The sequence below is a fragment of the Podarcis erhardii genome, assembly GCF_964252035.2.
Source record: "Podarcis erhardii genome assembly, chromosome: 2".
Lineage (NCBI taxonomy): Eukaryota > Metazoa > Chordata > Lepidosauria > Squamata > Lacertidae > Podarcis > Podarcis erhardii.
In genome coordinates, this window is record NC_138498.1 from 23,151,610 (window position 1) to 23,168,484 (window position 16,875).

Below are 16,875 nucleotides of genomic sequence, written 5' to 3' on the forward strand. Positions count from 1 at the left end.
CATCAGCACTCTTACTGAGGATAGGTAGCTGACAGGAAGGCCAGGCACCCTTCCATTCAATAACTTAGTCCAACAGTTACAATAAAACATGAAGTGCAATTCTATCCAACATGCAAATGAGTGTGACATGCTGGATTCATACACTTAATGTTTTCTCTGCGCTTTCTGTGTTGTTTTTCCTCTCTCTGCAATGTTACATGCAGACAACAGGAAGCAAATTAGGCAGCCCCTGTTACTTTTTTTTCTCTGGAAAACCCTTTCTTACTGAACGTTCTAACCATCATTCAGTTTGACCCCATAGAATCAAAGACTTGTGGAGTTGAAAGGGACCCTGAGGATCATCTAGTCCAACCCCCCTGCAATGCAGGAATACGCAGCTTTCCCATATGGGGATCGAACTTGCAATCTTGGCATCGTCAGCACCACGCTCTAACCAACTGAGCTACCCAGGCCCACGTTGATCGAAAAGAGTCTATACCCCTTCCAGAAAAGGGAGGGGGGCTCTAAAACAAGTTGCCTGCAAGCTGAAAATATTTCCTTAGCTCGTATTTTCGTAAAAGGCAACAGTCTTCAGTGATAAGGGTCGCCCAATTTCATCTCACTTCAGTATAGTACCAGGCAAACAGAAACAGTACATTACACTCAAGGGAGTATTCCTACCTTATGAGATTGCTTTTCTTGAGAACTACTGTCCCCTCAAACATCTTTCACATGAACCCAATTAATTTCAGTGGTGAAGCCTTGCTAATGGTCTCGTCAAAGGTCAACCACATTTTGTTTTATGGCTGTTGATCCAGCCTTGGCGAGACAGCAGATACACAGAGAACTAAACATCCAGAGTTTTAATGGCTCATTGTTTGCATCTTGTTGAAACCAAGCCCAGATTTGAACTGAGTCGACACAAAGATCTTTCCAAAGTCTTATGCTTAGCTGCCAGATGGACATTCTTGGCTTCCCAAACCTTTTGTCTGAATAAAAGGACATTGACCTCTTGAATACTCCAGCCCCCTTCTACAAGGGTGGACTTCGCAAACTACTTCTGTAGGTATACTTGTACCTACAAATGTAGGTATGAAAATGCATTCACTTGGCTTGATCTTAGCTGTGCCACAGACTTAAGCTGGCTTAATCAATTGACTCTCTTCAGAGACCTGCAGTTCTATGAGGGAGGCTGACGAGGGTTGTTTCTAAGGCTGCTTACACACCATACATTTAAAGCACATTTTTTGCCCCCAGGAATCCTGGGAACTGTAGTTTAAGGGTGCTGGGAATTCTAGTTCTAGTACAGTGTGTACACAGCCTTAAAGTGTATATTCATTCTGCAACACATGAAGAGGAGTACTGACAGCTCCAACTCAGATCAGAATATTTTTTTAAAAAGAAAACACTTATTCCACCACCTTTTTCCTTATCTGTAAAAGGGAACAGAAACTGATATATATATATATATCTGCAGTAGCTACAAGCTAGGATAACCAGGTGAAAACAATGCAGGATGCTGCACCTTAAATACTTATGTAGAAAAGGACATTTCAGTAGGAGATGCTTGTATTATAAGCTATTCCTACCCTGACTTTGCATTCTATATGGTGCTTTCCAGTAGCCCTTGAATAATTAAGTCCTCATTGAACTCACTGATACTTCTAAGTCACTTAGACTTCCAAGAAGAGGAGGTTTGTGCTTTAAAATCTTCCACAAATTTGTTTATTATTAATAATACTGTAGTAAGAAATCAAGTCCTAGAATGGCCCGAAGAATATGGGCTCAAAAACTCTTGGAACATATATATAGTACAGAGAGAATAGTAACTAAGGCTGAATCTGCACATACATATATTTTAAATGTTTTAAAATAGATGTGGAATTTGCCATTAGCTCCCTGGCGCCATCTAGTGACACATTTGTATAATGCACTTAAAACGTTATATATGCAGCTGTATTAGGTCCAGTCGTGACCGACTCTGGGGTTGCGGTGCTCATCTCGCTTTATTGGCCGAGGCAGCCGGCGTTTGTCTGCAGACAGCTTCCGGGTCATGTGGCCAGCATGACTAAGCCGCTTCTGGCGAACCAGAGCAGCGCACGGAAACGCTGTTTACCTTCCCGCCGGAGCGGTACCTATTTATCTACTTGCACTTTGACGTGCTTTCAAACTGCTAGGTTGGCAGGAGCAGGGACCGAGCAACAGGAGCTCACTCCGTCGCGGGGATTCGAACTGCCAACCTTCTGATCAGCAAGTCCTAGGCTCTGTGGTGAGCTGAGTCCTAAAAAGGGATGCGGGTGGCGCTGTGGGTTAAACCACAGAGCCTAGGACTTGCTGATCAGAAGGTCGGCTGTTCAAATCCCTGCGACGGAGTCAGCTCCCGTTGCTCAGTCCCTGCTCCTGCCAACCTAGCAGTTCGAAAGCATGCCGAAAGTGCAAGTAGATAAATAGGTACTGCTCCGGTAGGAAGGTAAATGGCATTTTCGTGTGCTGCTCTGGTTCATCAGAAGCGGCTTAGTCATGCTGCTCACATGACCCAGAACTGTACACTGGCTCCCTTGGCCAATAAAGCAAGATGTGCGCCGCAACCCCAGAGTCGGCCACGACTGGACCTAATGGTCAGGGGTCCCTTTACCTTTTTTAGCTGAGTCCTAAGATGCTAAAGGTGGCTCTGTTAGGGTTCAGAGGAACTCTTGTATGGAGCATTTGTACAGGAATGTGTCCTGTTCTACACAGGCCAATTTCCACAGTGCTACACTTGGAGCTTGATGGTCTTACTGAAGTGGAGAGGTCTATTTAATATGTGTTATTTCACTTACTTCAACACGGAGGAAGCCAACCCTGCTGCATTCTGCTGAATTGGGTCTTGCCCCAAAGTCCTACCCTGACAGCACAACTGACAGCTGGTCATCATCATAGAGAAGCAGATTGCTGATCTTCTCCCCATGCCCTGCAAAGCAGGCAAGGGTAGGTGGGTGGATGCAAAGACATGGTTAGACAAAGTAATAAGCTACTGCAAAGAGAACCAAAACAGTCCTTCTGGCATAAGGTGTTAGATATTCTTAAAACCTCCACCTCTCCCAAACCTTGGACAGCTGTACCCAAAATGGTGTGCATTCCAATTCCAGCTTCTAACAAAAGGGCTGGTATCCACTGAAAGAAGAACGCCAGTGGACCCTATAATGTGTTTTCATTTTCAGTGTGTACACCTCGTGTGCTTACCTTGTTGCCCTCTTCCAGAGATGTTTTTATCACCACTTTGAAGTGCCTTCAACTAGCACAAGGGATGGGCTTCTTGGCCCTTTGCACAGGGAAAAGTCCCCTAAAGGGACTCAGTGGTACACATACACAAATGATAGCACTAGGACAATCGTGGGAATGGCATAAGCCGTAGCTTTTTCCCGTCATAACTTGACTCAGCTGGATGGGTTGGGCCAAACATTTCTGATAACACACAGGGGCTGCCAGACACAGAAATATTGCCAGAATGTCACGCCTGGCTACAGAGAGGCTGCATGCAATAAAAGTCACACAGACTGTTGTTTCCAAAACCATGAAGTTCAGAGTCTAAAATTAACTAACGGCATCACTGAAGCTTTCAACGCAGCTCTCAGTCTGATGCCTATCTAACGTCCGCACTTGTATATTCTGACACACGTGTGACAAATGTAATAAGAAAAGATTCTGCCACAAATTACATTTGAGTCAATTCTTTAATTAAATACCTCATCAAATTCAGTGTAATAACATTTGAATGGGGAAGCATGGCCAAGGTTCTCCTAAACGCATTTGCCAAGGGGCAAGTGTTGCAAAGAGCCTGCCACTGCTAAACTTTTAAAAAGGCGAGTCTTCAAAAGTGCAATGCAGCAAAAGGGAGATTAATTAGAATATATCGCATCAGCAAGAACCTGAGCGGCTCACTCTTTTTTTGTGGTTCGTAATAAACCTTGCTTGAAAAATCGATACCAATCCACAGAGGTAACAAGATTAGTCCCAACATCTGCCTATAGATCATTTAACACAAGGAACATGACTTAAGCCATGTTTCATTGATATTAGTGTTCTTCACTTCTTTGTTATATGTAGCTTCATGGTTTTTGTGGCTAAATACATTAATAAATTATTGACTGGTGTTATATGTGCTTGAGCATTTACACATCACTTTCTGCTGGAGTCTACATCCTGCTTTTATGAGCAGCACAAATATCACAGTAGACGGACAGTAGAAGCTTTGCTAAAATCAATGGAAGCTTGAACCAGCATAAAGGCAGCCTTAGGATTACTGCCTTGGGAGTAAGTCCAATAAAAAGTGAGACTACTTATTGGGCTATAAGCATTGCAGCTTTTTGTATCATAGCAATCACTTTAAAATGAAATCCTTACTGAGCCAATCCACGCTACATGTTTTAAATGGAATGCTTATTATAAAAGACGTGCCACATATAAGTACAACATTTTCATCATCTTAGTGTCTTTTAAAATTTATCACAAATAAAGGAGAGGGACATTTTGAACTGGAATTATGGAATCCTGGCTTCCCTTCCCATACCCAGGAATCATTTCTGATTTCCAGAGATATATTCAAGAGAGGATGGAATGGCAAAACACTGCAAATGTAAAATCAAGGTCTGTTTCAAATCCCAACCAAGGCTCTAAAGAGTGGACTATGCAGATGTAACCCTTTGGGTAGATGTAATGTGCCAGCGAGGTGGAAATGAGATCATGCCCCCACTTCCAACATATGTTCAACGTAACTTCTGAAAAAGCTAAGCATGTACAAACTGTCTGTGTGTACCCTTTGTGCAAGCAGGAATATGCAAGTGCAGTTTGTACATGTGGAGACTCTTTTAGACAGTGTGCTGAATGTCACAGAGGGTGGATACAGCAAGTGTGCTCCTGCTCTGCCCAGTAATATGACGTCACAGTAATATGACGTCTTCACAGTTCTATAATGTATCAGTGATCTCTGCTTTGTGTCATCTGACTCATGGGAAGAACAGTAATTTATGCAGTGAACTATTAAGCAGCATATGAAAGAACCCTTGATGCAAGAAGTTGTTTGACAAAGAACAAGTGGAGCTCACAGTTGCACTGGCATTACTCTTTTAGGAAAGTCAGAAACTTTGCACAGATATTCAACTTAAAATATAGTTATTTGGTTCAACTGTGACATGCCCAGGTCTGCAGATGAGGTTGAGTCTCAAAAGCAAAAACCTGCTTCGTCAGACAGCTATAATAGTAGCACTTCTGTATATATATAAAAAGGCAAATCCTTTAAGGACTTATTTATTGTACACCTTCAGGAAGTGAATGCTGGGGGCAGACAATGGGTGTTTAATAATCATTTTCTACCCACCCACCCTAGCCACAGAGCACCAAGGCATTCCATGGATGATGCAAACAGGACATGAAATGTCAATGCTACTAAACACACTGGACATTTTTCCTGTGTGTGAAAGAGTGTCATGTTTGTAAGACACCCCTCTGTCCGAAAAAAAAAACCCCACTCTGATGTTTTCCTACCAGCAGCATTTATGCCCACAAATCAATTGCCGGAGTGGCTTGCACCATCTTCGGGGATCATAGGGAAGTGACCAGATGTAGCTTCACATTTTGGCAGGCATATCATCTCTCCATAAGGGTTTGGAGGACTGAAAACAAGAGAGGTGGGCAAACAGTCTCCATATGTACACACACATCTGTTGATTAGAATGGCATTAAAAACAAATACAGCTCAAACGTTGGGAGAGGGTACATCACTCTGGGCTCACCCATATCCTCATGCTTGTCCGATGGATGCAAAACACAGGTCCAAGTGGTTTTCTGTTTGCCCTGCCGCTTTCCCCAGAAAAAAAACACTCTTTACCACTAAACTGAAGCAAATGTCAATCTGTGGAAAGTCCTACTGAGGTTTGTAAAAACAGTAGGTTTCCTTGGAGGAAGCAGCGGGGCAAATGGAAGTGTGGGTGAGCCCTATGCGAAGCAGTAGCAGTGGCAGAACAGCAATAACACTGTATAGATGGTGCTAGGTTCGCCCCACGGGGGTTACCAACAGTTCAAGCGAAATGTGACTTCTGAGAGCACCTAAATGCTGCAGAATGTTGGGAACTAGTAGATCGTCCTCCTCCTTGTTTTCACAGGTGTCTGTTGCCTGCTTTTCTAAGTCTCATCAGGAGAACTTTCTATTCGCTGCAAACAATGGGAAGAAAACACAGTAAGCACAAATCCAACATGTTGATCAAATATCACATCAAAATAGGACATTCCTCTGGACCCAATAAATAGATTGATAAAAATTAAAAACATGTAAAATCAATTTTGAAAAGTTATGCAATGCACATTGGGGAGGCGAGAGACTCCATCAGGCAAGGCCTCTTTCCACCTGCCTTGCCAGACCCTCCGGCCCTAGGAGTCCTCATAAGGAAGCTGTTCCTGGAGGAAGAACTGTGAGGGGAGAGACTCCATCAGGCAAGGCCTCCTTCCATCTGCCTTGCTCTACCCTCTGCTTCTCAATGTGTATTGTATTGTTTTATGTACTGTGGCTTGCCGTTGTTTTATTGATTATAGTTTAGCTATTATTGTAACTGTTGCGGGGATTTCTGTTTAACTTTTATATGTTATTATTATTTTATACTATTCTAATTGATTGTTGAATGTTACTATTTTGATGTAGGCTGCCTATTTTAAAGTTATGTTTTATTATCACATTTTTGTATTGCATTAGATTGTTATAAGATGTACATTTTTTGTTTCTTCAGCTTGTAAACTGCCTTGAGTATTGTAAGATAGAGAGGCGGTATACAAATTAAAAATGATGATGATTATTATTGGCTAGGGCTGAAGGGAGTTGGAATCTAACAATATGTGGAGGGTTGCAGGTTCTCCACCCCTGAATTAGAGCCTGGAATATGTTCTAAAGACCTTTGACAAAGAAGAGAGTTTTTTCAAGCATGTTCCTTCCCTACTGCATAATTACTGAACATCTGCAATGGTGGGCAACATGAATTGGTCAGCACCATCTCCCCTCAAGGCATTTGGGGTGGCTTTTCTGCCCAGCCAACATGTACCAATGGACATGTAAATACAGATGTACTTGAAAGTAAGGTTATCTGAGCAAAATGGACCGCTAATATCCACACAAAAGACATACCCAAGTGTACCTATAGTTTCCACTCTGTTGTCTTTATGCGGTTTTTAACTATGTCTCTCTTTGTGTCTCCACAACAACAGTGTAATGTTTTCCCTGTAATTTAAAAGGATGCCTTCAGCACAATAATTCGTTGTTCCATCATAAGTAGTTTCTTCTTAGGTACTGATGAAAACACTCACACCCCCTTCTTAGAGTAGCTGAGTTATTGAAAAGCATCTTTGCTGCAATTCAGAATTTTCCCAGAGTGGCTTGCGTTCATTTGACCACAGTGGCAGCAGAAGGTGTCCCAAATGGACAGCTGTTCAAAGAGGTAGATAGTAGATAACATCTTCCAATGTGGCACCCTTTAAATCTATAGTAATTTAACACTGAAATTATGTTCTGGCTGTATTTTGCTTTAGACCAAATAAAGCAAACCAACGAGACAAAGTAATGGAGGGGAAAACGTTGATAAAGTCAAGCTGCATTGCTGAAGTAAATCAAGCACAATACCAAATTAGTATTTGAAGAAGTGGTTGCTCATTGTTAAGATATTTCCTTTTCATATGTTTTCAGAAACTGGTGGCAGCTATTAAATAACACAGAAAGATTGCCAGCTCTGATTCCAGGAAGGAAACCCCCACCCAGTTCCTTTCTGAGTAATTCAAAATTTGCCCATGATACTTTCAAAACTAGCTTGAGACAGAATTCATTAAGGGACAAGGAGCACTGTAGAAGCATCTGCAAACAGGTCCCATGCATGACATGCAATGTATGACATCTATAATTCTGAATTAGAACAATTAGAAGAAGATCCATGCGGTCAAACAATGAGATTATTATGGGATGCAAGGGCATATATTAAATTCCATATATCCCTGCAGCTTTAAAAGTTCAAAGCAGTGGTTCTTAGAGCTTCTGTTATAATCGATTAAAACATAAGAAAGAACTGATCCAATTTAAATTCAAAGCAGTTTGATACAATTTGAAAAGTGCAAAAAACAGACAAACAAAAACCCAGCTCTGACTGGTGTACTATAAACTATGTTGGTGGTTTTTATGATCACAGCCCTTCAACATACATTTAAAGCACATGACCTTCCAAAGAATCCTAGGACCTGTAATTTCATCCTCACAGAGCTACAATTCCCAGCACCCCTTTAAAAAGCTATAGTCTCTAATATTCTTTGGGAGAAGTCATGTGCTTTAAATGTATATTGTGGATCTCAGGGCGGGGGGACATGCTTCTTGTAGGGAACTGGAGGCAATCATTACTATCTGCAGCACGTTTTTGCTGTGAGGAGACAGTGAAATACATTGTGTGTCTGCAATCTGCATTGGGTGAAACAGTCCTGGAACACCTTGCTTGTGAGAAGTGCCACTTGATTTTCCTCCCCACCCCACCCCACCCCCCACCTTAAATAAAATAAATGAAGCTTATGGCCCTTGTTTCTTGTGCACAAGCACTTGTCAAGGTAAACCCTTACGTTTCAAAAAACAGGAGGTGAAGAGAGCAAGGGCATCACCCACAGCAGCAGGGTTGCAGGATTTAAAGCTGGAGATCATTCACGTGCCTTGAAATCTTACAATGCTGAAGGAGATAAAAAGGTAAAGGGACTCCTGACCATTAGGTCCAGTCGTGGCCGACTCTGGGGTTGCGGCACTCATCTCGCTTTATTGGCCGAGGGAGCCGGCGTACAGCTTCCGAGTCATGTGGCCAGCATGACTAAGCCACTTCTGGCAAACCAGAGCAGCGCACAGAAACACCGTTTACCTTTCCACTGGAGCGGTACCTATTTATCTACTTGCACTTTCGGCATGCTTTCGAACTGCTAGGTTGGCAAGAGCAGGGACCGAGCAACAGGAGCTCACCCTGTCGCGGGGATTCGAACCGCCGACCTTCTGATCAGCAAGTCCTAGGATCTGTGGTTTAACCCACAGCGCCACCCGCGTCCCTGCTGAAGGAGATAAGGCAGTCATAATTTCTTCTCCTACCTGTTCCATGCCTGGCACAGTCACCCACCATCCTCCCCGTCTTGAGCACAGCCTCTCCAGGTATGCCACACTGTAAGAAGGTGGCAGGGTGGGTGGGTGAGAGGGTTTGGGAGGGAATCGGTAGGAGAAGTTCAGCAGCCCGATCCCTGCCTCAGTGGGGTGTGTAAAAGTATATGGCTGTTCTCTGGTTTGGAATATGTCAACCCTAAAGACTCAGCCAAGTTAAGCACTAATAAGTTCCATTGTCTTCAACGTGAGAGAGCTTAAGGGTCTGTTTAACTTTCCCATTGGAACAAAAAGCATTTTTCAGCCCAACCCAAAGCGTGGTGACATAGATGTAAATCTAGCTAGATTCCAAAATTTGGTTGACACTTTTGTCATTTGGGGGAAATCTGTGCCCCTCTCACCCCCAAATCACCTTACCAAACAAATTCAGCTCTTTTGGGCTAAAATGGCACCACATTCTTACAGTGATGATGACAATAGATATATAGGATGTTGTCCTTACATACACTCTCTATCCATCTGATCTGTTTAAGGTCTTATAATTAAAACAGAATCTTTGAATAAGCCTAAGAGGCTATAAGAAGCCAGTACAAAGGAAGAATTGTTTTGGTGAGTTTTTGTTGCTTCTGTTGTAAAAGTTTTAGAGGTCAATGCCTTGGACAAATTCTTATTTTTAAAGAAGGAGTGATTGGGGTAAACTATTAAATATCTTCTCCTACAAAGCCACTTAGATAGTAACCATCAGTCACTCTTATTTATTCTTCCACCTATTGACGTTGACCAAAAATATGCTGCTTTAGAGTCAGAGTGCTTCAGTCGAAAGAGAATTAAATGGAAGAAAATACATTTAACAACATTGCGTGGATCCTGGAAAAAAACTTGCACGCATGAGGAGCACTGATCCCACCCCACAAATACCCGCCTGGAAGCACTTTAACAACGAACAATGCAAGTCTAAGGCAACAGAGATATTAAATGCTAATCTGAAATGAACAGGGATGAGGTAACTACTGTTCCTCTGTTAAAATAGGTCTGTTTATATTCTAACTCTGTGACCTTCAGTCCTGTCCCAGTTGGATATAAAGAATGCAAAGAGTTTCTTCCTAATCTCATGAGGACTCGGATGCCTATTAACAAGAACACCTATTAACAAGAATGGTTTTTTGTGTGTGTGCGTGCATGCACACATTTTCTGTCACGGAGTGATGCAAGTGATGCTATTGTGATTCAGAGTCAGGACCTACTCACATCATTATGGGGCATTTGAATATCCTGAATGTGCTATGACTCATGTGTGCTTATGGTCACATGTGAAAGTGCAACCAGGCAAAGGGTGTGACTTCCTACATCTGTGAGGCTTCGTTTGGAGACTTCCTTGTGAATCCAGTGCCGTCTTCTGACCACACCCAAAGCTTACTGCTGTTGGTTTGCTACTCAAACAGATGCTCACAGCATCCCACTGCTAAATATCACTCTTTGAGCATTCATAAAGGCGAGCTGAAATATACTTGGAGTCGAGTGTGGATTTCATGCTCTTTATTCAGCTCATAGTGGTGAGGAGGAATGGAAGTTCCCCCAGAATGTCTGCTTTATATACATTATTTACACTATGGGCCCCACGTGATTGGCTAATTCCGGGAATCATCTGTAGGCCAATCAGGTTGTGGATTCACTTCCACCTGGAGTTGGATTGGGTGGCTCCTGTGGTCCTATCAGACTGCTGCATTCTGAATCCTATTGTTCTAGGACCAATCAGACTGCTGCATTCTGAATCCTATTGTTCTAGGACCAATCAGACTGCTGCATTCTGAATCCTATTGTTCTAGGACCAATCAGACTGCTGCATTCTGAATCCTATTGTTCTAGGACCAATCAGACTGCTGCCTTTTGGATCCTATTCAGCTCAGTACAAAACACAAGCCAAAAGCAGTATTCTACATGCAGAGGCACACAATGAGGTGGTCCTGGTCTGGGCAGCACCATGTGCTCAATTTCCCCCTGGCTTGTTTCTATAAACAGTGATCATGCACCAGGTGAGATAGGGGGAGGTAAAAAGATCCCCGTCAATCATATTGCTTCTGATGCTGTGATTGCCGTGTTTCCAACCTAAGGAAAGCACAAGTACCACTGTAAGAGATCACTAAACAAGTCTTTAAAATATATATGCAATCTGTTTCTGACTACCCACATGGCAACTGGTTCATCTGTGTTCTGTGTTCTTAGAAAAGAAGGCTGTCTTTGTTGTAAAATAAGCATATCATATAAATAAGCATATCTTATATGTTGTGTATGCAAGCTGTCATGGCGTGCCAGAGGCATTTTCTCTTCTAGTTATTATTATTATTTATTGAATTTATATGCCGCCTTATACCCGGAGGTCTCAGGGCGGTTCACAGAACAAAATCAAAATATAAAACCACAAAATATATAATCAAAATAAAAACAACAACCCAATAACCCCACTCCAGATCTATAAGTTGCTGTTCTCAGGGAGCAGCAAGAACTCCCTGATTCAGTCTTGTTGAAGGAATATGAACAAACATAATAATAATAATAATAATAATAATAATAATAATAATAATAATAATAGCAACAACGCTTCAGGACCAAGCTAATCAATATGCTAGCTATACATATCTGTGCCCTAAGTGTAGGGTTTGTTTCTTTACACAATTGCCAGAATTGGGTTGTATGTGTGTTTTTGAGGGAGAATTTGTATCAGGACACTAATGTGGAGAATAGGGAAGATTTTATCCCCCTGCAGTGTGATTCCAAATCAGATCAGACCCACCATACCTGCAATTTGCATTTATTTATTTTCATCCTACCTCCTCTACCTATTTCTCCCAAGACACTCAAGGTTAATGGGTTAATGGATGAAGCTAATGGGTGGGTTACATACATACATACATACATACATACATACATACATTTGTGTTTTTAGTTGTATCTGTTTTAATTTATATTATGGGCTACACTGGGGAAAGGTGCAGATATAAAATAAAAAAGGGAATAAATAAAAAAGCAATAATTAAATTCTTTCAAACATTAAAAAAACCTATAATTTACAGAATCTCTCTCTAGTTGCTTATTATTCATATTAGGTTTACCAGCTCAGTATATATACTGTAAGTATACATTGTAAGAATGAACAGAATACAGAAAGCATTTCTTAAAACAGAAATCTAGGCTTCTGCTTTGACAATCAAGTTCTTATCTCCCAAGTTCTTATGGCTGAAATAAAATGCATACTTACTGAATGTCTGTTTCCTCCAGCATCTGAAAATTAAAAAATCTAGTTTAGGAACTGGTAAGAGAGTTAACAAAACAGTGCAAATGTACACATCAAGGTACAAACAAGAGGTCTGGAATCCATTTTTATCTGAGTGCTTTCTAGCTTTCACAGTCACATTTGCAATAAACATATCATGGAATCATAGAATTGTAGAACTGGAAGGGACCTCCAGGGTCATCTAGTCCAGCCCGCTTCAATGCAGGAATCTCAGCTAGATCATACATGACAGGTGGCCCTCCAACATCTGCTTATAAACCTGCAAGGAAGGAAAGTCTACCACCTCTCATGGAAGTCTGTTTCACTGCCAAACAGCTCTTACTGCCAGCAAGTTATTCCTGCTGTTTAATCGGAATCTCCTTTTTAAAAAGCTTTTACTGTCAAAGTGGTTGATTTTAATTTTGAAGTAGAAGCAAAAACTAACATTTTAATTGCTTTGCCAATTCCGTGGCATTCCTTTGTTGGTAACCATAGTGTGTTCAAATGTCTGATATAGTGTGTTCAAAAATATGTAATTTGTCCCATAGTACAGCTTCCACACCCAAGGACTGGAAAGTGGCCAATATGACACCAGTTTTTTAAAAGGGATCCAAAGGGGAACTGGAAAATCACAGCCCAGATAGTGTAATGTCCAGTTCTAGGAAAACTGGGGGAAAGCATTATATTTTTAAACGTATATTGTTGTTGTTGTTGTTACAGAAAATGTATCTTTAGAACAAAGAATTAACACCAGACACCTCCCACACCTGTTCCTGGGTGGAAAGCATTATCAAAGCTTATAGAAGAGCAAGATTTCTGCAAGGATACATCCATATTCACTAAACTTTTTTAGTTCTTTTGAGATTGTCAACAAGCATAGAGAGGTGATCCAGTCAACACTGTGTACAGTACTTAGAATCTCAATCAATCTGCAATAAAATTCTGCATCAGATTCCTAAGTAAGCTTAGCTGTCACAGGATATGAGGGCGGGTCCTTTTATGGATCTGTAGATGGTTAAAGAAGAGGAAGCAGAAAGTAGGAATGAAATGACAGTTCTCCCAATAGAGGAATGGAGGAAGTGGAATCCTAACAAAGATCAGTATTAGGACCTGCCCTTTTGTATTTGCTTATAAATGACCTAGAGTTAGGGGTGAGCAGTGAACCAGCGAGGTTTGCTGATGGCACCAGGCTGTTCTCATCAAACTACAGCTCCCAAGGTTCGTTGAGGGAAGGTGTTACGGTGTGATATCTTTGTTAATCTATCCTGATTCCCTGTTTTGTGTTCCTCTTACCTTGATAACATTCATGAATAATTTGAAAGTGTATTCCATTCCATGTAAACTGCTTGGAGGTTTTTACAATGAAGCAGAAAACTAATTATGTTAAGCGAGAAGAGGAAGTCGGTCAACTCCTTTCAAAAATTATAATTGTAAATGGGAACAAATGATACAAAGCTAATGTAAGTTTTTACTATAGAGCAACCTACATATTATGCTCATTTCTCTTTCTGTGTGCAGAATAAAATAGGGTTGCCATATTTCAAAAAGTAAAAACCAGGACACCCACCAAAGTTGTTGAGCTTTCTTTAGACAAATGCCACCTTTTGGGAATTCCACCTTTGAAATCCCAGTAATCTTGGACGTATGGCAGCCTTGCCCTTGCACAAAGTTCCAGTGCTAATTAAATGCTCTCCCACTATATTGTGCTGAAGTAGCTTCCAAACAGTCAGGAGTTGGCACTGATTCCAGTTCCCATTATACGCTCTGCCCACCAAAATACAGGGTTGGTCTTGTAATGTGAAGGGGGGAGATGTGCAGGGGGGGGCGGAGATGGAGTAGTTGACTCAACTCCGTAATTCATACTGACAGGTCATGATAACGTAGGCACAACATTCGGGATTGTTGAAGTAGATGCAGTTCAGAACAGCTCCTTTCACCAACAGTTAGATCAAAGAGCCATTTGAAATAAACAAATCTGAAACAATTTATTAAAGTCACATGTGGCATGTTAAGCATTGTACTACCAGGAAAGAGGAAATTATAAATTTTGTGTATTTCGAAAGCTTCAAATGAAGGGATGTTTGTTAATTATACTGTGGCTGGGTGGGTGTGGAAACCGGGGGAAACCAACGGATATCCCATGTCTTTGTCACCCTAAATCAAAAGTCTAGGTGGCCAGCAATGTTTTACGAGTAGGTCTACAAGTATGTCTCATAGAGGTTTTTACAAGTGTGTCTTTATCTGCAACAAATTCTTTGGTGCAGATATCCTCCAACTTTAATAAAGTGATGCAATTAAATGATTGTTTAGCCTCCAAAATCTGGCCTAAAACAAAAGCAATGGACATGGATGCCAGGTTTCATTGCACCCTCTACAAGTCAATGAGGCATGAGTCCCAACTTTGAAAAACGAGAGATGCATTGCTCACATACTATATACAGCGGATATCCAGCTCCGTGGAATGCATGAAAACACTTATACATTCCATTCTGAATATTGTGTTTCCAACAATTTATTCACTGTTATCATCACCAGCTTTCCCTTCACTTTAAGAAAAAGGCCTAGACAACAAAACTGTGTTGAATACAATGGTGGGTGGTATTCCGCTAAGGGCTAATCCACACTTACCTTTTGCTCCGTGCTTTCCTGTCGGACACGGACCTTGAAAGCCCGGACCTGTGCCTAGAAATGCAGAACAAAAGTAAGTGTGGATGAGCCCTCTTTCCACCGGCAGAAAGATTTACGCTTGTGCAATGGAATTCCACCCCATCTCCAAATCTGCCCTCTCCTAGAATAGATTTAGGGGGCATGCAGGGGGGAAGAGAATGGCATTCAATTGCACAACCGCAAATCCATGCTATACAGTTTGGCATTACAACGGGTGGTATTTAACTAAACATTACTCAGAGCAGACTTGTTGAAATTAATGAACCTAATGGTGCTGGAGGAGACTCTTGAGAGTCCCATGGACTGCAAGAAGATCAAACCTATCCATTCTTAAGGAAATCAGCCCTGAGTGCTCACTGGAAGGACAGATCCTGAAGCCGAGGCTCCAATACTTTGGCCACCTCATGAGAAGAGAAGACTCCCTGGAAAAGACCCTGATGTTGGGAAAGATGGAGGGCACAGGGAGAAGGGGACGGCAGAGGAAGAGATGGTTGGACAGTGTTCTCGAAGCTACCAGCATGAGTTTGACCAAACTGCAGGAGGCATTGGAAGACAGGAGTGCCTGGCGTGCTCTGGTCCATGAGGTCACGAAGAGTCGGACACGACTAAACGACTAAACAACAACAACAACAAATGACTAAGTTAGGGCTATTCATTCCAATACTCATTCTACACTGAATAAAACTTAGCTCAGGGGTCGGCAAGGTTTACTTCACCTGGGCCAGTTCACTCTAGCAGAGATCCCTCCATGCGTGCCCTCGATTTCCGGTGTTTGCGCAGACACGATTTCCAGTGCTGCGGGAGCGAGTCCCTGCGCCACACTGGTTTAACGCAGCACGTGGGGACACGCCGAGGGAGTGGCTTGGTTCGGGGGCAGCTCAGGGGCCGGTTAAACGACCCCCGTGGGCTGCTTGCGGCCCATGGGCCTTAGATTGCCGACCCCTGATTTAGCTGAAGGACACCCAATGAAAAGAACGGTAAAATGATCCAACTATTTTGCAAGTGTATACTCACAGATGGGATAATCTTTGGATTGGCATATGAGAAGTTTAGAGGCTCTTTCAATGGCACAGACTTTACTGTGGCCTTCTGTTAGGAAACATCTCAGTTCCAACAAGAGGGCGCTTTGGAGGGGTAATGTCTGGAGTCTGAAAGCAGGAAACTGGTAGAACAGGTTTCCTGAGGCACAAAGCCACTTCTAGGGTCTTATTCCAAAGTGAGAAAGGCAGCAAGGATTTCTCAGGCCTCTCTCCGCTTGAGAACATTTGTTTTTCCACAGCATATTGTGGGTGGCAATGGGACCCTGTGAGCGTTTCCTGTCTGGACACTGAAACCACCTCCCAGCAACTGACTCATTTTTCCAGTCCAAGTACCCATGCAGAAGCTTGTTGATCAGGTTTTCCTTATCCCAGGTTATAAGGAAAAAGAACGGATTTCTGCATGGTCTGATTCTCAAATTTTAGATGCATTAATTTGAAACGGCTTCAAGGGAGAAGAGAATTTAATGGGGAAACAATAGCTGAGACAGTCCTCCTTAAAAAAGGCATTCACAGGATCTTATAAGTCTGCTGGCACACAGCAACCATGTGAAAATCCAGGAGTGCTGGCTCCATGGTCAAGGGGAAGCGATGTACACCAGTGCATGTAAAAAGTTCAGTCCTGGGTGTAATAGTGGGCAGCTGGAGTTGTGAATTGGCCCTCATTTAGGACCTCTTCCCATCACAGCTGGCTTTGAAGAGCCTATGGGGAAAGTTCTTACAGTGATCCTCCAATGGCATTGGGCGGGTGAAATATACTCAGAGTCGAGAGTGGATTTCATGCTCTTTAT

General features: G+C 42.2%; 1 protein-coding gene and 1 long non-coding RNA gene across 5 annotated transcripts in view; one reads left to right on the top strand and one right to left on the bottom strand.

Moving 5' to 3' along the window:
* Positions 1 to 3,673: 3,673 nt before the first annotated feature.
* PECAM1 (platelet and endothelial cell adhesion molecule 1) overlaps positions 3,674 to 16,875 on the bottom strand; it is a 44,204-nt gene continuing 31,002 nt past the window's right edge. For 2 of the 4 annotated variants that reach the window (XM_081849635.1, XM_081849633.1), the window contains 3 exons: positions 15,009 to 15,062; positions 12,366 to 12,388; positions 3,674 to 6,168 (listed from right to left, as the gene is read on the bottom strand). In XM_081849635.1, the coding sequence (XP_081705761.1) occupies positions 6,139 to 6,168; positions 12,366 to 12,388; positions 15,009 to 15,062 (107 nt within the window). In that variant the 3' untranslated portion in view covers positions 3,674 to 6,138. The remainder of the gene's footprint in view (positions 6,169 to 12,365; positions 12,389 to 15,008; positions 15,063 to 16,875) is intronic. The other 2 variants (XM_081849636.1, XM_081849634.1) reach the window with 1 other exon arrangement.
* On the top strand, positions 6,175 to 13,802 carry LOC309335122. The gene is made up of 3 exons (XR_014153366.1): positions 6,175 to 11,142; positions 11,816 to 11,998; positions 13,101 to 13,802. It is a non-coding gene; the product is annotated as an uncharacterized lncRNA (long non-coding RNA).